The 18,903-nt window shown below is 37.9% G+C and overlaps 1 protein-coding gene across 3 annotated transcripts in view; it reads left to right on the forward strand.

Moving 5' to 3' along the window:
* The window catches only part of EYA1 (EYA transcriptional coactivator and phosphatase 1), an 82,810-nt gene extending 67,580 nt beyond the window's left edge, over nt 1-15,230 (forward strand). For all 3 annotated transcript variants that reach the window (XM_062568185.1, XM_062568186.1, XM_062568187.1), the window contains 6 exons: nt 4,037-4,095; nt 4,288-4,448; nt 4,660-4,774; nt 5,067-5,188; nt 7,215-7,315; nt 15,150-15,230. In XM_062568185.1, the coding sequence (XP_062424169.1) occupies nt 4,037-4,095; nt 4,288-4,448; nt 4,660-4,774; nt 5,067-5,188; nt 7,215-7,315; nt 15,150-15,230 (639 nt within the window). The remainder of the gene's footprint in view (nt 1-4,036; nt 4,096-4,287; nt 4,449-4,659; nt 4,775-5,066; nt 5,189-7,214; nt 7,316-15,149) is intronic.
* The last annotated feature ends 3,673 nt before the right edge of the window (nt 15,231-18,903 follow it).

The following is an 18,903-nucleotide window of genomic DNA, read 5'->3' on the forward strand; positions in this document are numbered from 1 at the left end:
AACTTCTCTGGGCAGGAGACTTGAGAGTGAGACTCCAGCTCGGGCTCCTGAGTCTGTTGATGGGGGGTGTCAGAGCAGCCTCACTTCCCCGGACTAGCTAAATTACCCCCTGTGAACACAGGTGTCCTGTCTTGTATTTGCCCCTCATCTACACAAAGTGCACATGACACCATGAATAACGTCTTTTAAAATCTCTGAATAAACGTTCTTTTAAGAGCCCAAATCCCATTTTCAAGTGTGAGTTAAGCCCATCAGAGACGGTTTCATTAAAATCAGTGCAATTTAGGACCCGTATAAGAATAAGGTTTAGGCTCTCAGTATCCCTTGCACTTCTGAGAGTGTGATCCCAAACTGTACCAAGGGCATTTTGCTTTTCCATGATTATGCTCACGTTGCAGAGTTGCATCTCAGCCTGTCTGATTGAAATCCAAACCTTTAGTGCAGACATGTCATCACTTGTTCCTCCTGAAGATTTCAAACTAGATGCACTGAAGTTGCAGGGTCAACACCTTTAGGAGCAAAACACAGCTTGCTGTGTAATCTTTGTACATAAGCCGCAGGCTATTTTGCTCCTCACTTGCCGATTCAACCTATTTCAAAAGAGAGTCGAACAATTTTAATGTGCTGCTTTACATCTGACTGCTAAACTGATTCAATCATAATAAAATGCATCTGCATAAATAGCATATTTTTATAGTGTTTCTAAAGGAACTTTCAATATTAATTTCAGATATCACTTTGCCAAAGAAATTAGGGGGACAATACTAATACTGTATTTCCTATGAAAATCTTATGAGCAAGTCCCAAATAAAGGATTGAAAAGGTAAACCTACAGACAAACCGATTTTTTCCTGAATAGTTGTTTATCTCTAACTTAAATCCCAGTCACAGAAGCTTTTGGGAGAAGTACTGGAGGATTTTCTAAGTCTTTGTATTTTTGTTAAAATACACTTTTGCGAAAATATATTGGTTGAGAGGGCATATTTTAGTTATCATTTGGTGTCAAGCTTCATTTTAGCATATCCCTGATTATGATGCACATTGAGTAAAGCAGTGTTTTAAAAAGTTTCAACTTGTTGATGCTTGCTTACAAGTAATCAAGACACTGAACAGTGCCTCAGATAGTTGCCTCTGCCTTTGAACAAAATGCCCCTGCAAAGCAAACAGGTGAAAATAAACACAAGGGATTCAAATAGAAAGTTGTTATCAATCAATTAACAGTGGGCAGGTAATTGACTTCTTTGAAAAGAGTTACTGCTAAATAACTTCACTGTTAGAAGAGCAATTGCTAAATGAATGTATTTGCTTCCTGTGTTCAGGGATTGAAAAGCACACCTATCACTCTCCTAGGGAGAGTCCAAGTCAGCTAGACAGTGTGAAAAATACCTGGCACTTGAGTCTCACGTTTAGCCTCAAAGCCATGTCCTGCCACTCAAGAGGAACAAAACAGTTGTGCACTGTTTGTGACCTTCCTTTAGTTGTAATGTACTGTCAATCACATTTGTCTTTAATCCTTTCCAAATTATAATGTGTTTTTCTTGTGCTTTTACTTTTCTTCTTTCCCTTCCTGACTTGACTCTTTTTTTCTTCTTTCATTCCTGCCAAAAGATTACAGTATCCTTTTCCACTGTATTCAGTATTTCGCCTGAAATTTGTGATGTTCATGACCTTTTCTTCACTTCACTTTCTTTCTTGACACAGTTTCTCTACGATTATCCCACCAATTTTTAGTCTTTGATCTCTCTTCTGCATTTTTCTCTCCAAAATCCCTCTCTCTTTCAACACTGTAATTGCTATTTCAAATGTATCCTTTCAGTTCTCACTTTCTACCTAACAAGCAGGTGGAAAATGAGTGTGGTTAGACAAAAGGGAAAAAGGCTTACGATGTCCCAGGGTTGTGATGGTCCCAAGACCTTGCATGTTTAAATTAAAGTTACAAGTCCTCTGACCCTCTCAAATTGTGGGATCAAAGACACAGCAGTTTCCTCCTCCCTGTTTCCACCTTTTGCCCAAGCGAGTTAAATTAGGACATTTTTAGGGTTCCTCCTTCTTTCAGGATCTCCTGTGAGAAGATGATCTTCTATTCCGTCTATTCCTTATTTTTGTGACTACTACAAAAACTGTCTCTTTCCCCAATTTTAGTTTTGAATCCTTTTCTGTAACAACTTGTTCCAGTTGTCATTCATCATTCCAAGCTGGGAGAGGAAGCTATCGACTTGATAATTTTCATTGGTATGGTGACAACCCAAGATTAAGTTTTCTACCCTTGCAGACTTAGAGAAATCACTGAGCACTAGGAGAGACACCAAAATGGGAAACTTGCAGGCTTAGGAAGATGTGACCTCATTAACTTATTCTCAGTTCATATTTGAATCATTAACTTTTCCTACATATAGATTGGGAATTTCCTTTTGGTTTCAAAAAAAAACTTAATTTCTATAAATTTGATAACTTGCTGAAGAAGCTTCCTGCTTTTCTTAGCCAAGTTGATTTTCAAGCCCTTAATACATTCCCATTTGTAGTTGCAGCTCTGTCTGTGCATCTAATCCATTCTTTCTGCCTGAGAAGGAAATTCACTTGATGATGGTTGAATATGAGCAAATATAGCAGTCTTACATATCCTAATTGTTGGTCTTTCCTATCCTAGTTGAGTATCTTTCCTTTCTCTCTCTTTAATGCAAACTACCGCTATATGAAATACAAAACAGTATGTATTACAGTAAGAATAAGGACATGATCAAAAGACCACCCTTTGTTCTTCCAAAAAAAAGTTTGAAAAGCTCCTGAGGTATTTTTCATAGACCAATGTTTTTAAAAATCTAGAATCCACAACCATCATGTGAGGCCAAATAGACTTCTGCTTTTTTCTTATCTGAGGTTGTTGACCTCAGGAGAGGAGGAGAAGGTTACAGGGTCAAAGTCTTTTCCTCCTTGGAGCTTGCTGCTTGCTGGGAGAGGGTTGGCTGGAAAATAGATGTTTTAGAAAAGGGGTTGAGGGTCATGATTTTAATTCTGTTAGGGAACAGCTGGTTTGAGTTTCTTTCCACGTCTATCTTCCCTCCCTTCCTCACAAATCCATAGAGAGAAAAAAATTTGTTCAGGGGAAAGCAGTAACACAAAAATAAAGGATTCCAATATTTTCATTTTTAAAATACCCCATATTTGTTATAAGATTTCACATTAGGAGAGAGAAGAGGAAATTATTAAAATAATTGCAGTCCATTGTTGTTTCAAGGATTGGATTGAGATTGATCTATAGTGCCACAAGTTTGTTTGTTTTCCTGCCAAATGTCAAATTGTTAGTAGTAATGTTCTAATGGTTTTTAATGGACAAACAGTATGTGTTACAATTTTTAATTTAGTGGCAGATGAAGCTTATTATAAATGTGCCATGTTAGTTTGTGTACAAGTCATTGAAGAAAGACAATTTGATTTGGATATTTCAGATTTTCTTCATCTTTTCATGCTGCTTTCATGCACTGAGACCAAAGAGAGAGAAGGAAACTCACAACTCTCAAATGAATGGCAAACTAGGAACAGATTTTTTGTCTGCACTCCTCTGAAAAACTGGCCTCAGGCTGTGTTGGTGTGTGGCTCAACAGCAATCAGAGGTCATAATTTCATTGGCGGTTAGCATCAGGTTTAATTTTTCTAATATGTTACATTTACCAAAATGTCTGGTTTCAGTTACACTTATGCACTGACTGAATCAGCTTCGAGCAGCATGATGTTTTAAGGTACCTGAAAGGCTACAAGAACGTTTATGGAACACATATGCTAATTGTTTTTAACCACTTTCCTTTCTAAACACAAAAACGTGTTTTTGGAAAGCTACTTAACAGTAGTTGTTACTGATAATATGCTTTTATTCTAAGAAATGAGCATAAGGAATAGGTAAAATAGTTGTTTTAACAAGACTGCCATCTACTGATTTACACAATTAAAAATAGTCCTGATGAGCAGATTGTTCATTTTTTTAGCTTGTTTTTAAGTTTTGCAAGATAAAGAGAATCACAACGTCTTTCTGTCACCTCAGGAATGCGACCAGGTTCACATTGATGACGTGTCTTCAGACGACAACGGTCAAGATTTAAGGTACAGCAGAGCTGAACAAGACAAAATGTTGCTTTTCAAGTGTTTTCCTGGGAAAGTGGTAAACTGTTGTAAATCTTTACAGTAGCCCATTGGCCTTTCATCTCTGCCTTTGCAACTGAGCTGTGAATTGTTCATGGTTGAACTTTGCCTGCTATGTTTTGTTAATTTGGGGGCTTTCTTATATCCAAATAGCACCTATAACTTCGGAACAGATGGCTTTCCTGCAGCAGCTACCAGTGCTAATTTGTGCCTAGCAACGGGTGTGCGTGGAGGAGTGGACTGGATGAGAAAATTGGCTTTCCGCTACAGACGAGTAAAAGAAATATATAACACCTACAAAAATAACGTTGGAGGCAAGTGACTATGAAGTATATAATGAAGACAACTGAGAAAGAGTTAAAAAGGAATAACTTTTCTCTTGTTTTCTACTCCTTTTGTAATATGGTAATGTTTCTTTTGTGAGCTGTTTAGCTTACACTATGTGGAAAATTCTCTCTGAAAGCAAAGGAAAATGACAGAACGTTACTTAATTTCAGTGCAGACATGCCCTTATCTATTCCACAGGTCTTCTGGGTCCTGCCAAGAGAGAGGCCTGGTTACAGCTAAGAGCAGAAATTGAAGCTTTGACGGATTCCTGGTTGACGCTTGCACTGAAAGCACTCACACTTATTCATTCGAGGTGAGTACCAGGAGTAAGGACAAGATATGAAACTTTCAAACATCTGCTGATGTTTTAGAGGAGGCTGCCAGGCCTGGCGGACAAAATGTTGAGACCGGAGAACCTTCTCCTTGTTCCCTGTTCTGGTCTGACCTTGCCACTGTGTGCCTTGCTATCCTCTCAAGTGAGGGAAAACAACTTCTTTGCAAAGAAAGTGTGGCGATAGTAATGGTGAGGGTTTCTGATGGGAAGGCTATGGTGTTCCTCATTGTGTTTTGTTAAAAAAAGGATGTTTGTGTTTTCTGTTCCACAGGACAAATTGTGTGAACATTCTTGTGACAACTACTCAACTTATTCCAGCTCTGGCAAAAGTCCTGTTGTATGGATTAGGTGTTGTATTTCCCATAGAGAATATTTACAGTGCAACTAAAATAGGTGAGCTATTTGTATAATGTGATATATTTGAAGATATAATTCTAAAAAAAAATGCTGTAGTAGCCTATATTTATTTCTTAACATACATTCACTGTAGCACATAAGGAGTAAAAACAACTGATCTCATGAAACATTTTTCATGCTGAGGCATCCTAAATCTGCTTTACAAATGTATGTCATGATCCAGCACAAAAGACTTCGTATAGCTCTAGAAACACTGAAGCAGCCGCTGGTAGGATGCAGTACAATAGCTTTTTGACATCATTTCTCAGAACTGTGAGACTGTGTAGCAGTTCAGATGATTTTTAATTGGCTGTAAACTCAGAACATTCAAGTAATCCTAGATTAACTGAGGAAATTCTGTAATGGTAAGCGCTGACTGCATTCATTTTCATATGCTACGAAGCAAATTTTGATAAATAATTTACCAGAAGCAAGAATGTTTTGCTGCAAAGGGTAATTTAAATTTAAATTTAAATTTAAATTCAAGCATATATATTGAATATAATAAGCTTCAGCCAGGCAAATGTTTATTTCTGTTTTCTGGTTCAGTATGTTATTAAAGATGTTATTTTGAGCATGTAGAAGTACATAGTACCATATGGCAAGGGTGCTTTTAGTTTTTAATGTGATTATGACATATCTGTTCTGTCTCAGATTCCCTCAAAATTGTGGGCTACATGAAAACATTTTTTATGTGTTCTTAAATATCTGTAATACAGGAAGCTCAAATGGCCAAGAAAAAATGGTGGGTTATTTTTGTTTGTTTTTACTCTTAAAAAACTTGGTTGAGAATTTTATGTAGAAATCTGAAAGCATTACCATAAAAGATTTAAAACTATTTCCTAGATAGAAACATTACTGTACTGTTTGCAGGAACTTTAAATGAAACCTTGAATTATAATACTTTAGATACACATTTTAATTAAAACATTTTTTAATAGATGTTCATTTGTGACTTTTTAGAAGAGAAGGTTATTTTTGGAATTCTGAGTTTAGTCACGGACTGTTGTATGTAATCGTGAGATTTTTGTAACATGAAAAGATTTATAATTTTCAAGCACTATCTTAGCCTAGTTAATGTTGGACATTTCTTGTGTCTTGTACTACTATGAAAGGGTATTCTTGAATAGTTTAGTTCCTCTGTTGGATGGAAACCTTTTTCTAATTTCTAGCCTATTTGTTCTTGAGCTGGCTTAGTCCTGTAGTAGAATAACTTCTGTCTGAAATACTATTTTTCCTTCTGGATACTTTAGACATACAGTAGACACACGTGTAGGCATGTATTATAAGCAGACTGAAGAAATCTTTCAGAATGGGAACATTTAAGATAATTTTACTGTAAGCATATATATCCTTTCTGGATTCCTGGTATCAGCACCTGAAACTATGTGTAGAGTTAAAAGTATTGGGATTCATTTTGCTAGGTCTATGCAAGGAAGTAATGAGCCATGTTAATGGATCCCAGTGCAGGATCAAGGACATTGTCCGTGTATTGGATTACAGGCATTTAAATCTAAATCTTTTTGGTGACCTTCTAAGACAGGATACTACTGTTTCAGGAGCTGTGATTAATCTTGTCACAGGTTGTAGAGAAAAAGCTAGAATTTCTACTCAGATTCAATCAATTTGCTCTGTTTAGGATCCTGACTGTAAGTAGCCAGTAGGGAATTCTCCTGGTATGGAAATTCCCTCTGAAACCTGTCTCAGATTAGTAAGGGAGACAAGAAAGTTGATACTGTACTTAATACTCTAATATTAAAGGACGTGTGTATTAAAGGACCTTCTAAGCAGATTTTAAGGTTACCTGCTAGGTGCTCTAGCAGCAGTAAAGCTGCAGTGGGCCTTGATACATCATCACACTAGTGGGGCTTCTTCCTCCTCAGGAGAGGCTCCCCTCTCGTCTCCCTCAGTAGTGCTAATTATATATTGGAAGTGTTGGGGCGGTCCAGGCTAAAATAAATTTAAAATGATATAATTGTATCCCATCACTACCTATCCTGAATAGTCTGATTTTTTCTTTCAGGAAAGGAAAGTTGTTTTGAGCGAATAATTCAAAGATTTGGAAGAAAAGTAGTGTATGTTGTTATAGGGGATGGTGTTGAAGAAGAACAAGGCGCAAAAAAGGTAATGGCCCTTTTTCAGTTCAAGTTTTTTTCAAGAGGCTGAAAGAAAAAATGTTCTTTCTTTAGCTATGGGGTAGTATATACTGAAATTGTATTTTTATACCTTTGCTTTGTGAAATATAATGTTTTGGTCGTATCTGGTAGAAGACTGCTTAAAACTGTAGATAATGATGTGCCCTGCTGTTCCCCAAAGGACGCTTTAGGGTAGCTCTGTATGTTTGATTTAGTTCAAGAAGGAGCCAGAAAAATGGACCCTGGCTTTTGTGCCAAGAATTAATAGTTCTATTTTCATTGACATCCCAAAATACTAGACAGGGTGTTACGAATGTATGCAAAAAATGGTGATGCTTTGGATCAAAGACATTATGCTATTTGACTGTGTGAAATAGTTGCGCTTTTAAAAGGTATGTAGGAATGGATTAGTTACACATAAATGTCAGTTTTCTTTCTGTCAGTTTTCTTTCTTTTTCTTTCAAATTTCCCTCATTTGAATTTTGCAGTCACATAAATACTCATGGCTTGTCGACTCCCCATGGTCTCTGTTAACTGAGTTGAGGATACTATTTGAACATGTCTTTAATGTTTTTTTCACATTCCTCTGGGAGAAAAGGAGAAAATGACTTTTTTTTCCCCCAATGTGGAGTGAGCTCCTTAAAAAGCAATGACAACTCCCCTGAAAAAGCAGTGACAAATAATAGGCAATAGTCCTAGACTTGCTATTCCACTCAAGTGAAGCATAGAAGATGTCTTCATTTGAAGAAATGAGGCATAATTTTGCCTGCTTCAACAACAGGAAAACGAGTAGGAAAACAGGCATTTCTGTTCTTGTTCCGTTTTGCAGGCAGATTGCTTTTTCACAGATTCTCTTTTACATTCTCTTTTACCGTTAAAATGATACTACTGTATCTGTTTCCCCTGTAACGTGCTAAGCGGAGAAGTGCAGGTAAGCAGTCCACGGGGCGCTTTGCACCCCTGACGGGTTTCGCTTCGCGCGACGTGGGCTTTTGTCCCTCCGCGGGGCTCCGCGTGGGTTCCCGGCCCCTCTCGGCACTTTGCGAGAGTGTCGGTTTCCTACATCCCCTTGGCGGACTGACGGGAACAGTTTGCTCCTTTCTCCTTCAGAAATGCCTTTCATCTTCGCAGAGAAATGTTTTCCCGCTGCAAATGATTATGTTTTAAGAGCTGCATTTAAGATGGGGGGGGGGGGAGAAAAGTCTCCTCTTTGTTCCTTTTCTGTTGCTCGGTGGAATAGTGTTGTATATGATAATGGCAGGAGTAGCCCTTTCAGTAACATTATCTAATTCAATACTTTTTTTGACAGGAAACATGATTCAGAAAAGCATAAGAAAAAGAGCCTTTCCAGTTGCCAAGAGAAGTAGCAGTATAGAAAGTTCCTTTGTGCCATGACTTCTGTATATTCTTTCTTAGTGGAAGGAATTTTCAGATTTAAAGAACGTTAGGTGCTCTGGATTAAATTATCTGCTACAGTAATGCCAGAGAAGTCAATAAGTGTACTAGCAGTCCTGCAGAAGTATACTTTCTGCAGAAACTATTAATCTGATTAAGGAAAATGCTTCTGTGGGTCTCGTCCTGCTTCTTACTCCACCTTACTCCAAAAGTAAGATTTGCCTTCAATTTTTGGCCTTCAGGCAATGCGAGAGGAAGAACCGCCCACTGCCATGCTGTACCAGAAGCTGCTCCCAATTCATATTAAGCCTTATTTGCTGTCTACTCGTCAGAGAGTTTTAGCAATGCTAGGAGGAGCAAGCATGGGAATGCATGCTGGTGTGGACTGTGCTTCGGTACAGAGACACGCGCGCTGCCCAGCGAATAAATGGTATCACTCTGTCAGAGTATGGTAAAAGCCTAGGCCTTCTCCGGGGAGTGTACCAGCAAAATAAAGGATTTCCTCCCACAAAACAATCCCAAACCCATCAACGCAAACTGATACAACAGCCCATAAAAGTACCCTGCTGCCTTGCTTATCCGCTTAACATTGTAGCTGCTTCTTTCCTTCGCTCCTTCCTAGGCGTAAGCTGTTCTTTGTGAGAGTCGCTTTTATGCTGTCCCCGATACAGCACCTCGCTAAAGGGGTTTGGTGTGCAGTGAAGCCCCTAGTTTGTGTAGATTCGTTTACACTACCTAGTACATAGTATATTTTATTATATACTTCCTGTATTTTTTCATGTTTAAGTATCACTTCATTGATTACATACAAACTACATGATGAATATTGTTTAAGTGAGCATATGCATTCAAGCCTATTTCATTTGTGAGGTTTTTACTCTTATTTTCATTTAGTGAAAAGTGCTGAACTTCTAGGTTGGGAAGTAGGAAAGTTAAGGTTTGTTATTAAAAATAATTTACCAACAATTCAGCCAGTTGCTTCATCATTAAACAAGATTTTCATTTATGTCCATTATTCACTGGGATTCTTTAGTATTACTGTTCTTACTGTGAAAACTTGATAACATAGATTTATTGATACAATTTAAAAGATTATGCTCCTTTCAGAATTATTCTGAGGCTGGACTTTTTTCTGTAAAGAAAAATAGTGCCTCTTTCGATGAAAATAAACACAATATTCAGAGGAAACTGCACACTCTTATGTTTCATGCAACGTGGGACAAGCCACGGTATCGACGCCTTTGCTTAACTGTCATTTACTGCAAAATATTAGAGAGGGGATATTAGAGGGGTGGGGTTTTTTTTTGGTTTACATTTGGAAGCAAAGTTGTGAAAAGCTCATAAAGCAGAAAAAAACTCTCTAGAGTTTTTCTACTTTGGATTGTCCGCCTCAGGATTTGGAGCGCGGGAAATGCGACAAGGGAGGAGGGACTGTACGTCGAGGAGCTGGATTTTAGATCAGGTGGTTTGGGAGAGCGTGGGCAAATCGGTTTCTGCCTGTGTTTCTGCAGCGGTCAGGCAGCTTTTCTGCCAGTGGAGGGAAACTGAGAGGAAAAATCATAAATCTTTGTGGAGTAATAAATAGAATATAAATGGGTATCCAATATGCCACTGTTTTAAAGCTCGCAGTCACACTGTGCTGTTCAGGTTTGCGATAGGAAGTAAAGACGACTGCCTAGCAAAGTCTGGCAGAAATACAACAAAAATACCAGGAAAGGTGACAGAAACTTATGAGTTTTCTACTCAAATATGTTACAAATCTCAGGAGTAAGGTTTTTGTATAAATACATGCTTATTTAAGGGAAGGAAGATAGTCTGCGCTTTTCAGTATTGCCCAGTCAAAAAATGGCTTTGTTTTGTGTGCAAGCGTACTGAATAGAAAACAAAAGAATGAAACACTTTATTTTCTTTGAAATAGTTGGGGGGGGGTTGTTCTTTTAGTAAATACACATTGTAAAAATAATATTGTTTTTATTTCAGGAAGGAAATACTTTAGTAATTTTACGATTATTTAATAATTTTATAATTGTTGATTTTAAGAATTTAATAAAACGTGAACTTTTGATGTTTTTTACACCAAACAAAACCAAGTTCAACCTTTTCCCACCATATTTCATTTCAAAATGTCATCAAAATTAGATCGTTAAACAGTTCATAAATGTACTTCTTATCAAGCATCATGTGTTGTTAATCATCTGCAAAACAATTCGTGTTTTTAATTCACTCCAGGTCTACCTGGACAATATTAAAATCGTGAAGAAAATTGTTGTTTTACCACCAGTCTAGATATACATTCCTCCAGTAAGCAATAAGAAAAATTTGTTCATGTTTTCATTATATGCTAGTGCATCCAGTCACACTGTACATCATTAGCAGTTAGCATTTGTCATCCATCCTCACACAGTAGTGAGTGAGATATTACTATTTTTCAGTGTGCTCAGAATAGAAGGCACCTGTTGTGTATCATCAGATGTGTGGTAAGTGTTGGCAGGGGCAACTTTCTAAAGGCAATATTGAGTAAATACCTGTCAAAAGAAACTCTTCCTGCCTGGTCATCTGGTGAGAAAAAGGGCCGCTATCTCAGGGCTGTGCTGTCACTTTTGACAAGACTTGCTAAAACAGGAATAATGTGCAATTTTTTGTACAGTCATTTCTGTTATCTTAAGGTGAAAATCTTTGTACATGCAAAATATACACAAATACATGTAGACATACATGTGCGCGCACACACACATAGATATATATAGATATGTATCAAGTTTGTTTCCCCTCCTGTTAGCTGTGCAGTTGTGCCGTAGGATCAGACTGATACAGATCTGATTTGGCCGCCAGAGACCTGTGCACAGAGCTCTCGTGCAGATTCCAATTTGCTTGCAGCAACTGCATTCCCAGAATGTTTTGTTTGCTGGGAGTGTAGCATTGGCCCTTTGACCTGTATGCAGCAGAACTGAAAATAGTTGTAATCTTAAGATTTAGGCAGCCTTTTTTTTTTTTTTTTCATGAGACTCCCCAGGCCCAATCATCCAAACCTCACTCCTTTAAGTAAATGGAGGTGTACTCGTTTCATAGACAGATAAAATAAAGCAAAGGACATTTAAGTGAATATGAAAGCTATAGCCAAAACAATGTCCACATAAAGTTTTGGGTTAAAACCTGACCATAAACAGCTGAGACTAATCCAAAACTGATATTGCATATGGACATCTAACAAGAGTCACTGTGATTTGATTTAGCAGAAGCTTAACCTTCTGTTAAATCAATCAGGTGCTGTAAGCACCCGCGATGCCTGATGTGTACTCTCTGTGATGCTGAGGCTGTTACTAGGGAAGCAGCATAATGCAGGAGCTGCATGGAGTGGGAGCTGCAAGCCAAGAATTTACCACTGCGGTTCTCCCTATTCATTAATGAGATGGATGACCTCATTTTCCATGTCATTGACTCTTGGCTTCTATGTAGACATTACTCAAAGGCTGACGTCCACCAGGCTCTTCACTGTGCCATATCTTACATATGTTACTTATATCTCTGACGCAGTGATTCAGGCAGGTACCAAGCTCACCATGGGAAACAGAGAGTTATGATCGGTAGCAGGGAGAACAGCTCAGTGCTATCTAGCAGTGGGCTTGTGAAAGAAGAGGGAAACTGTAGCCACAGAAGAAAGAGGTGCGGCATTACTGACCAGCACCAGCTATGGGCAGGCAGCCTAGTAAGCACTGCACAAACTTGCAGCAAGCACCAGCAAGTCCATATTGTCTTTGGTAAAATACCCCTATCAGATGTTACAAACATCTGCCAGGAAGATCTCATGGCCTAAATATAAGATCACAACATCACAAATAGGAATTTTTATTTCTTTTTGCTAGTGTTGGTTCATTTCCTGAACATGAAGCAAGAAATGAATATTTAGGAAAGATTTACACTGGAAAGCAGTGGTATCTGGCTTGACAAACTGGAGAGGACAGACTATCTGCACAGTGTTACAGGAAAGACTGGGCAATGGGTATGTAACCTGATGAGCTAATTGCACAAAGTCTCTGTCACTGGCAGAGCACAGAAACAACACAATGGAAGTCTCAACCAAGACACAGACATAGTAGATGGCATAGCTGACTTTTTAACACTTCTTTCTTAAGAAAAGGAGTAACATGGTTTGTCTCAGTTGATTAGAGCGTGGTGCTGCTAATGCCGGGGTGGTGGGTTTGATCCCCGTATGGGCTACACTGACGGTTGGACTAGATGGTCTCCGGAGGTCCCTTCCAACCTTACCATTCTATGATTTTCTCCAATACCATCTCTCTTTTCTCTGAATTATTATTTTTCCCCTGAGGAAGATAATATTCAGTTCTCCTGGAAGCAGCTGTGGCCCCCCCATTGTCTTTCATGCTGAGATTCAGTTAGCTATTTCTCAAGGCTTTAAGACACTTTGGAATTAACAAACAAACAAACAAACAAACAAAAAAAAAACAAACAAATCAGCAACTGTTCCGGTAGTGTTTCGTTGTGGGTCGTTTTGTTTTCTTCTTGATGGAGATTCTTTGCTCTGAAGGCATTATCTGAATATGGAGATCTGCTGATGCATCCACATAGCTAACTCAGAATGTATAGTCCAGGTGCTCACAGATGCACTTCAACTGCTAATGGGCATTTTTCCATGATAGCAGATTAGAACTATTCCGAGGTGGAAACACTAAAATGTGCATACTGAGGACAGTGGGACAGTACCACCTCTTTAACACTACAATCCACTCTTGCTATGCAACAGGACTTGCAAATGCCTCTGTTAACCCATATTCTGTCCTATATTTGGTGTGCCTTTTTCAGTTTGCTTCTAGTGCTCCATCGCTGATCATGTACCACTCTTTGGCAAGATCTTGCTAATTTATGTTAATTTTTCAGTATCATCTCTACTATCTCACACAAGGTTGATTGTTCCTTAACAGTTGCCATTTGACTTTAGAGAGACTTGCCTTCTTACCTGGTTATATTTCTTTTTAAAATCTCTGCTTTATTCCTTAAGTCCAGCTCAGTTAATCATCTCATTGTTACCCGGTTGAAGCAACCGAAAAATAATTAGTATTCATACATTGCCTGTGGTTTACCTGAACTTCTAAAGACAAATTTATCATAGGCACTGTGCCAAGGAGTTTGTCTTCTCACATGAAGTAATTTGTAAGCATTTACAGTAAAACACACATCTGGGAACAGAAGGTTTCACATTGGTGTTGATTTCACATTTGATCCTGTTAGTTTTCAATATTATTCTCTAATTTAAATTTTTGGAATGATGATATGGATGAAAAAAAGGAGGTCAGCATAGAAATGATAATTGGAAGAAAGGGAGTTTTACCACTTATTTAGTAGATTTAGGAATTTTTCCAGAGCTGCTAAAGCAGGATGAAAGAGGCCTATCTAAGAAATTGTAGATAAAATGCTTGAGGATCTCAGAAGCTATTGTGACAGTGAACTGCTCGTGGTTTGCATCCTAAAGATGCCAGACACAAGCTGAGTTAGTGATCATAGCAAGTATGATCAAGTTTAGCCTTCAGAATACTGTTGCATTGCAACTATTTTCCCATGAGACCAGTAGAATATTTTCCAGAATGTTGATGATTATCTTCTTTTACTTATGAAAAAGTTTTTGCTGATACTATGATCTCTGTTTTGCAATATAAAGATAGTGAGCATTCTTAATCAGCTTTTTACCCTTCATGGATGAGGTAATGTGTGCATTTTCCTGGTATTTATGTCTTTGGTTTATTCAGATTCTTTGCAAACATATTTGTGCTGCAGACTGAGATCTTATTACAGCTAATAGGAAAAAAATATGAATTTGTTTTAAAATTCTCCCATCTGGAAAGTTGTTTTAAGATCAGTGCTAACAATGACCATTATAATACAAACCACTGGGATAAAATTCCTTTCCAAGTGATGTGAGCAACATATGAGCTATTTTGAATCATCACTGGTATGTTCTTAACTCACCTGCCAGGGATAGTTCCACAAAGAATAAATGGATTTTGGTACTAAGTAATACTTTCATTTCCTCTGTTTTTATTTTTAACCAAGTGTCATTCCCTTCTTCAAGCTTCCCGCGTGCTTCATGCATAGACTTTTTTCCTTAATTTATTTCTAGAAATAATATTTTCTTCTGCACTGTGCTGAAATCCTTTTCTGAAAAAGAGATGAGAAAACCCTCCCTTCCTTAAGATCGCCTAACATGTTTGTTGTTGTTCTTGTTGTTAGGTAGATTTGCTGTTATTGAGAATTTATAGACAACCGAGAGAGAAATGGGAAGGGCTAGTACTTCTAAGAGCCCTGACTCTTGCATTCTCCTTGCAGTATCACCTTATTCTTGCAAAAGACAATGGGTGGGTCTAAATACCAGAGTGCTTGGAGTTATTTTTACATTTTGTCTGTGCTGTTCACAGCATGCTATGCCATTCTGGAGGATCTCGAGCCACTCTGACCTTATGGCCCTTCATCATGCCTTGGAACTGGAGTACTTGTAGCAGCTCAGCAGCACTTTGAAACCCCAGAACCTCCTTGCGCCCGCAGACGGTGTGCCTGTGTCTTGTGTCAGCGTTGGACTGCAGAACTTTGTGATTTCAACGTGTTGACGTACAGCTGCAATTGGTCTTAACCCTTGCCCTTTCAGTAAACGGAGGAGCACGTCTTTTTCTTCAGAACAGCTGTTGAGTCCGGTACTGTGAGTCCAATGAAAATAAGCCATGCAAATGTTCGAACAACTCATCTTCAGCATACTTGCTACCAAAAAAAAGTAGAAACGAACGGAAAGGAAGTAAAAGGTTCATACCTGTGAAGAATAAAAGGACCTGCAAATACCCTGTAGTTCTTAGACTCTTCAATGTGACACACACCATTTCTTCAACATAGCAAACTTTGATTGCACAATGAAGACTGAGATTTTCAAAATACCAGTGGAGTAATTTTCTTGTAAAGAAAGTTTACTTTTTGGTTTCTCATACCCAGGGTACTCTGTACATCTTTACTTATTTATGAACAGACTATATTTTGGCATCATATAACTGAGGATATGTACAATAGGATTAAAGGCTATTATAAGCCTTTGCCTTATGATACAGCAACTACTTTTGATTTTAGCACATTACAGAGTAGTTTAAAATATGTCTAATTTAAAGTAATAGGTACATCACTGAGACAATCATGTACAGGAAGAATTTTTTGTGTAAATTTGTAATAATGAATGATTCTTTTACATATTGTTAAGGTAAATGCTATTGAAAGATAGTAATGCCTTGGTGAAGAATGAGGCCACGTGTGCACAAAATATTGTGCAGTGCCTTATCAATGCGTTGGATATAAATATGTAGATAATGGATTTTTTAGATAAATTTGTCAAGACCAAAAGCATGGATGTCAAGTGTCAATAGGAACTGGGTTTTGTTCTTTTTCAGCTGTTTCTGTACCTTCTTATTTCTCAGCTACTCTATGAAAAATTTGATTTCTTTCCCCCCACTAAGCAAACACAGGTAAAACAAATAAGTGAAGAGGAGTCTCTTGATATCTCCTGTTTTCTCTTTTAATGTTAACATATTAACATGCTTTTAGAGTATTGAAAAATGAATTACAGATTCATTCCATAAAGAAGTATATAGAGAACACAAATATATTTTAAGATATGACTTAAACTGGAATCTAGGTACCGAATAGTTTTTGTCTCATCCAAAAATAAAGGAAATTATCATCATCTTTATTTTTAGAAATTGGGAATATTTTCGAGAGATTGAGCACGAAATATTCATATCCTGATCTATATACTTAAGTCTTTTAATCCTCTTCCACCAGGAGTCAGATTTTCCTAAGATATAACATCCATTGCCGGCAATGGAAATACTGAAATAGTTGTCGCCAAGGAGCTGAAATTTGTTCCGTCTATATCCATTTGCAGGACAATGTTAGACTGTGTCTGTCTGTGACTTGTGACTTTTCTAATCCTGAAGGCCATGAGCTACTTGGTCAGATAAACTGTGAGTCTGACTTTTCGGCTTGAATTGTACCAATTCCCTTTACCTGATTTAAATCTCTTCATTAAAAAGAAACTTCGGCTTTGTGGGTTCATTCTCCATCTTTCCTTCTTGTTCCCTTTTGCTAAAAACACCAGCCTAGAAACAGCTACCTGCAAAGCTACAAAGCACCAATGTAGCTTCAAAGCAACACCCTTCTCTATTGGAGGAATCATATTGCTGCTAGAATTCAATGTTTGTGGTTTTCCAAATTGCTTTATTTGTTACTATAACCAACAAAGAGGTTTTTACCCTACCAGGACTTACACATGTGCTTTACTTTACATAATATGAGTATTGGAATTCACATGGTATTCCATACATACATAAAGCACGCGGTAGGTAGTTTTTAGAATGGAGCCTATAATTCGCCTTTTTTTCTTCAAGAAAAATAGACAGTGATGAGGAGTTGGTTGTCTTTCTTTCTTTCTTTCTTTTTTTTTTTTTTTGGCGCTTTTCAATTTTTTAGTCACTTGCAGACTGAAAAAAACAGTTTATCTGGGCCTTATTGTACAAAAAAGTGTGTTGTGTCCACAATTGTGTACAGATTTTTTTCTTCATTAATTTTGTTTTAAATTAATAAAATTGATTTGTGAACATATTAAAAAATCCTCTTAGATGCAAGCGTGTGATATTTCTCCCTTCTAAGTCAAGAACAAGAAGACATCCCTCAAGGATGACCACAAGGTCATCCTAAGCTAGTCTGCCTGAGAAGTGTCCTCTATTCCTCCTGGTGCTGTTGTGCCACGCTGCACAAAGGGTATTGTACTCAAGCCAGAGACTGCATGAAAGAAATGAGTGGGTCAAGGTATGAGTATGACTGTACTGAAGGGAAAACCAGAATCAGCCGGGGGAAACTGGGGCTATGAACCATGTATGTGTTTGATACAATGGCTGCTGAGGAGCCCTTTTTGCTCCTCTACCCCACGAGGGAGAGCCTGGAAGGGCAGGCACTTAGTGGGCACCTGTGCTCACTTTCTAGCCTAGTGAGGCGTGGTCCAAATGGAGCAAAGGACAGTGTCTCAGCCTAGGAAATGCACAGCTTAGTCAACTGTGGGCTTAAATCTTCTCAGAGAGATAAAGGATTCAGTCTGCATAACTTCCTTCTTGAGCTAATTGTACGATTACAATAGGGTTGAACAAGAGGAGTATATTGCACCTATTCTCTGCATATTTTAGAATTGATTGCAGGTTATAGACTTGATATCTGCTTTATTGGGAGCATCTGATCCTACTGGTATTTGAGGTCCTGGAAGTCCCTAGCAAATCAAGGCTTTAGCAGATCTAGGGGAAGAAATGTCTGCTTTCCAACTCTGCTGGCCGTTGGAGTGAGCTGGGAACAAAGACTATGTAGAGATCAGACATTTAAATGCATGGAGCTCTAACTTTGAAAACTGCAATATCTGTGAATTTTAGGTAAAGAACAGGATGGCGCTTATGATTACTAGGTCTTAGGTTAGAGATATTTTGGAGGCTGAATCTACTTGCCAACTAGCCATGCTTTAAGAAGCCAAGTTTAAAGTAATCTTTTTCCCTCAATGCTGTCTTTTTTTGCTGAGCTGGTTTTGGAGTTGAGGCTGTGAGATCGCAATGTTTTAAAACATCCTCTTTCATGATTATTTCTCATCTCAAATTAGACTTAAACGAAGAACACTAAATGGCAAGTGTTGCTTAGCTCCAAAGATTTGCTTCCAGAACTCTACCAGCCTGTAGCTATACTTTATTTGACATTAGCAATGGAGGCTATGTAGGCTAAATGTTCTACACTGTGAATCAGCTCCTTTGATACATGAATACACATACTCTTATTTAAAAAATATTGCCTCAGGTCCCTCATTTTCTAAAACTTTCACATCTTAAAATGATTATATGTCCAGTACTCTTGATGTTTTTGAGGCAAGAAAAGCCAGACGCAATATATTATTCTGTAGTAATCTGTTAAAGTATTGAGGTTACAGTGGCAGATCACAAATACAGTAGTACAAACTTTTGCTTATAACATGGAGATGAAATTGAGCTTTTTGTCAATATTCCCTCTCTTTGCTTGAAAGCTGACAGCCTAACAAATGAAATGAAAAACAAGAACAATCAAAGAACTGTTTCTGTATATTTGGCACTATCATGGAAGTTAGATGCT

Source organism: Rhea pennata, chromosome 2 (genome assembly GCF_028389875.1).
Source record: "Rhea pennata isolate bPtePen1 chromosome 2, bPtePen1.pri, whole genome shotgun sequence".
Classification (NCBI taxonomy): Eukaryota; Metazoa; Chordata; class Aves; order Rheiformes; family Rheidae; genus Rhea; species Rhea pennata.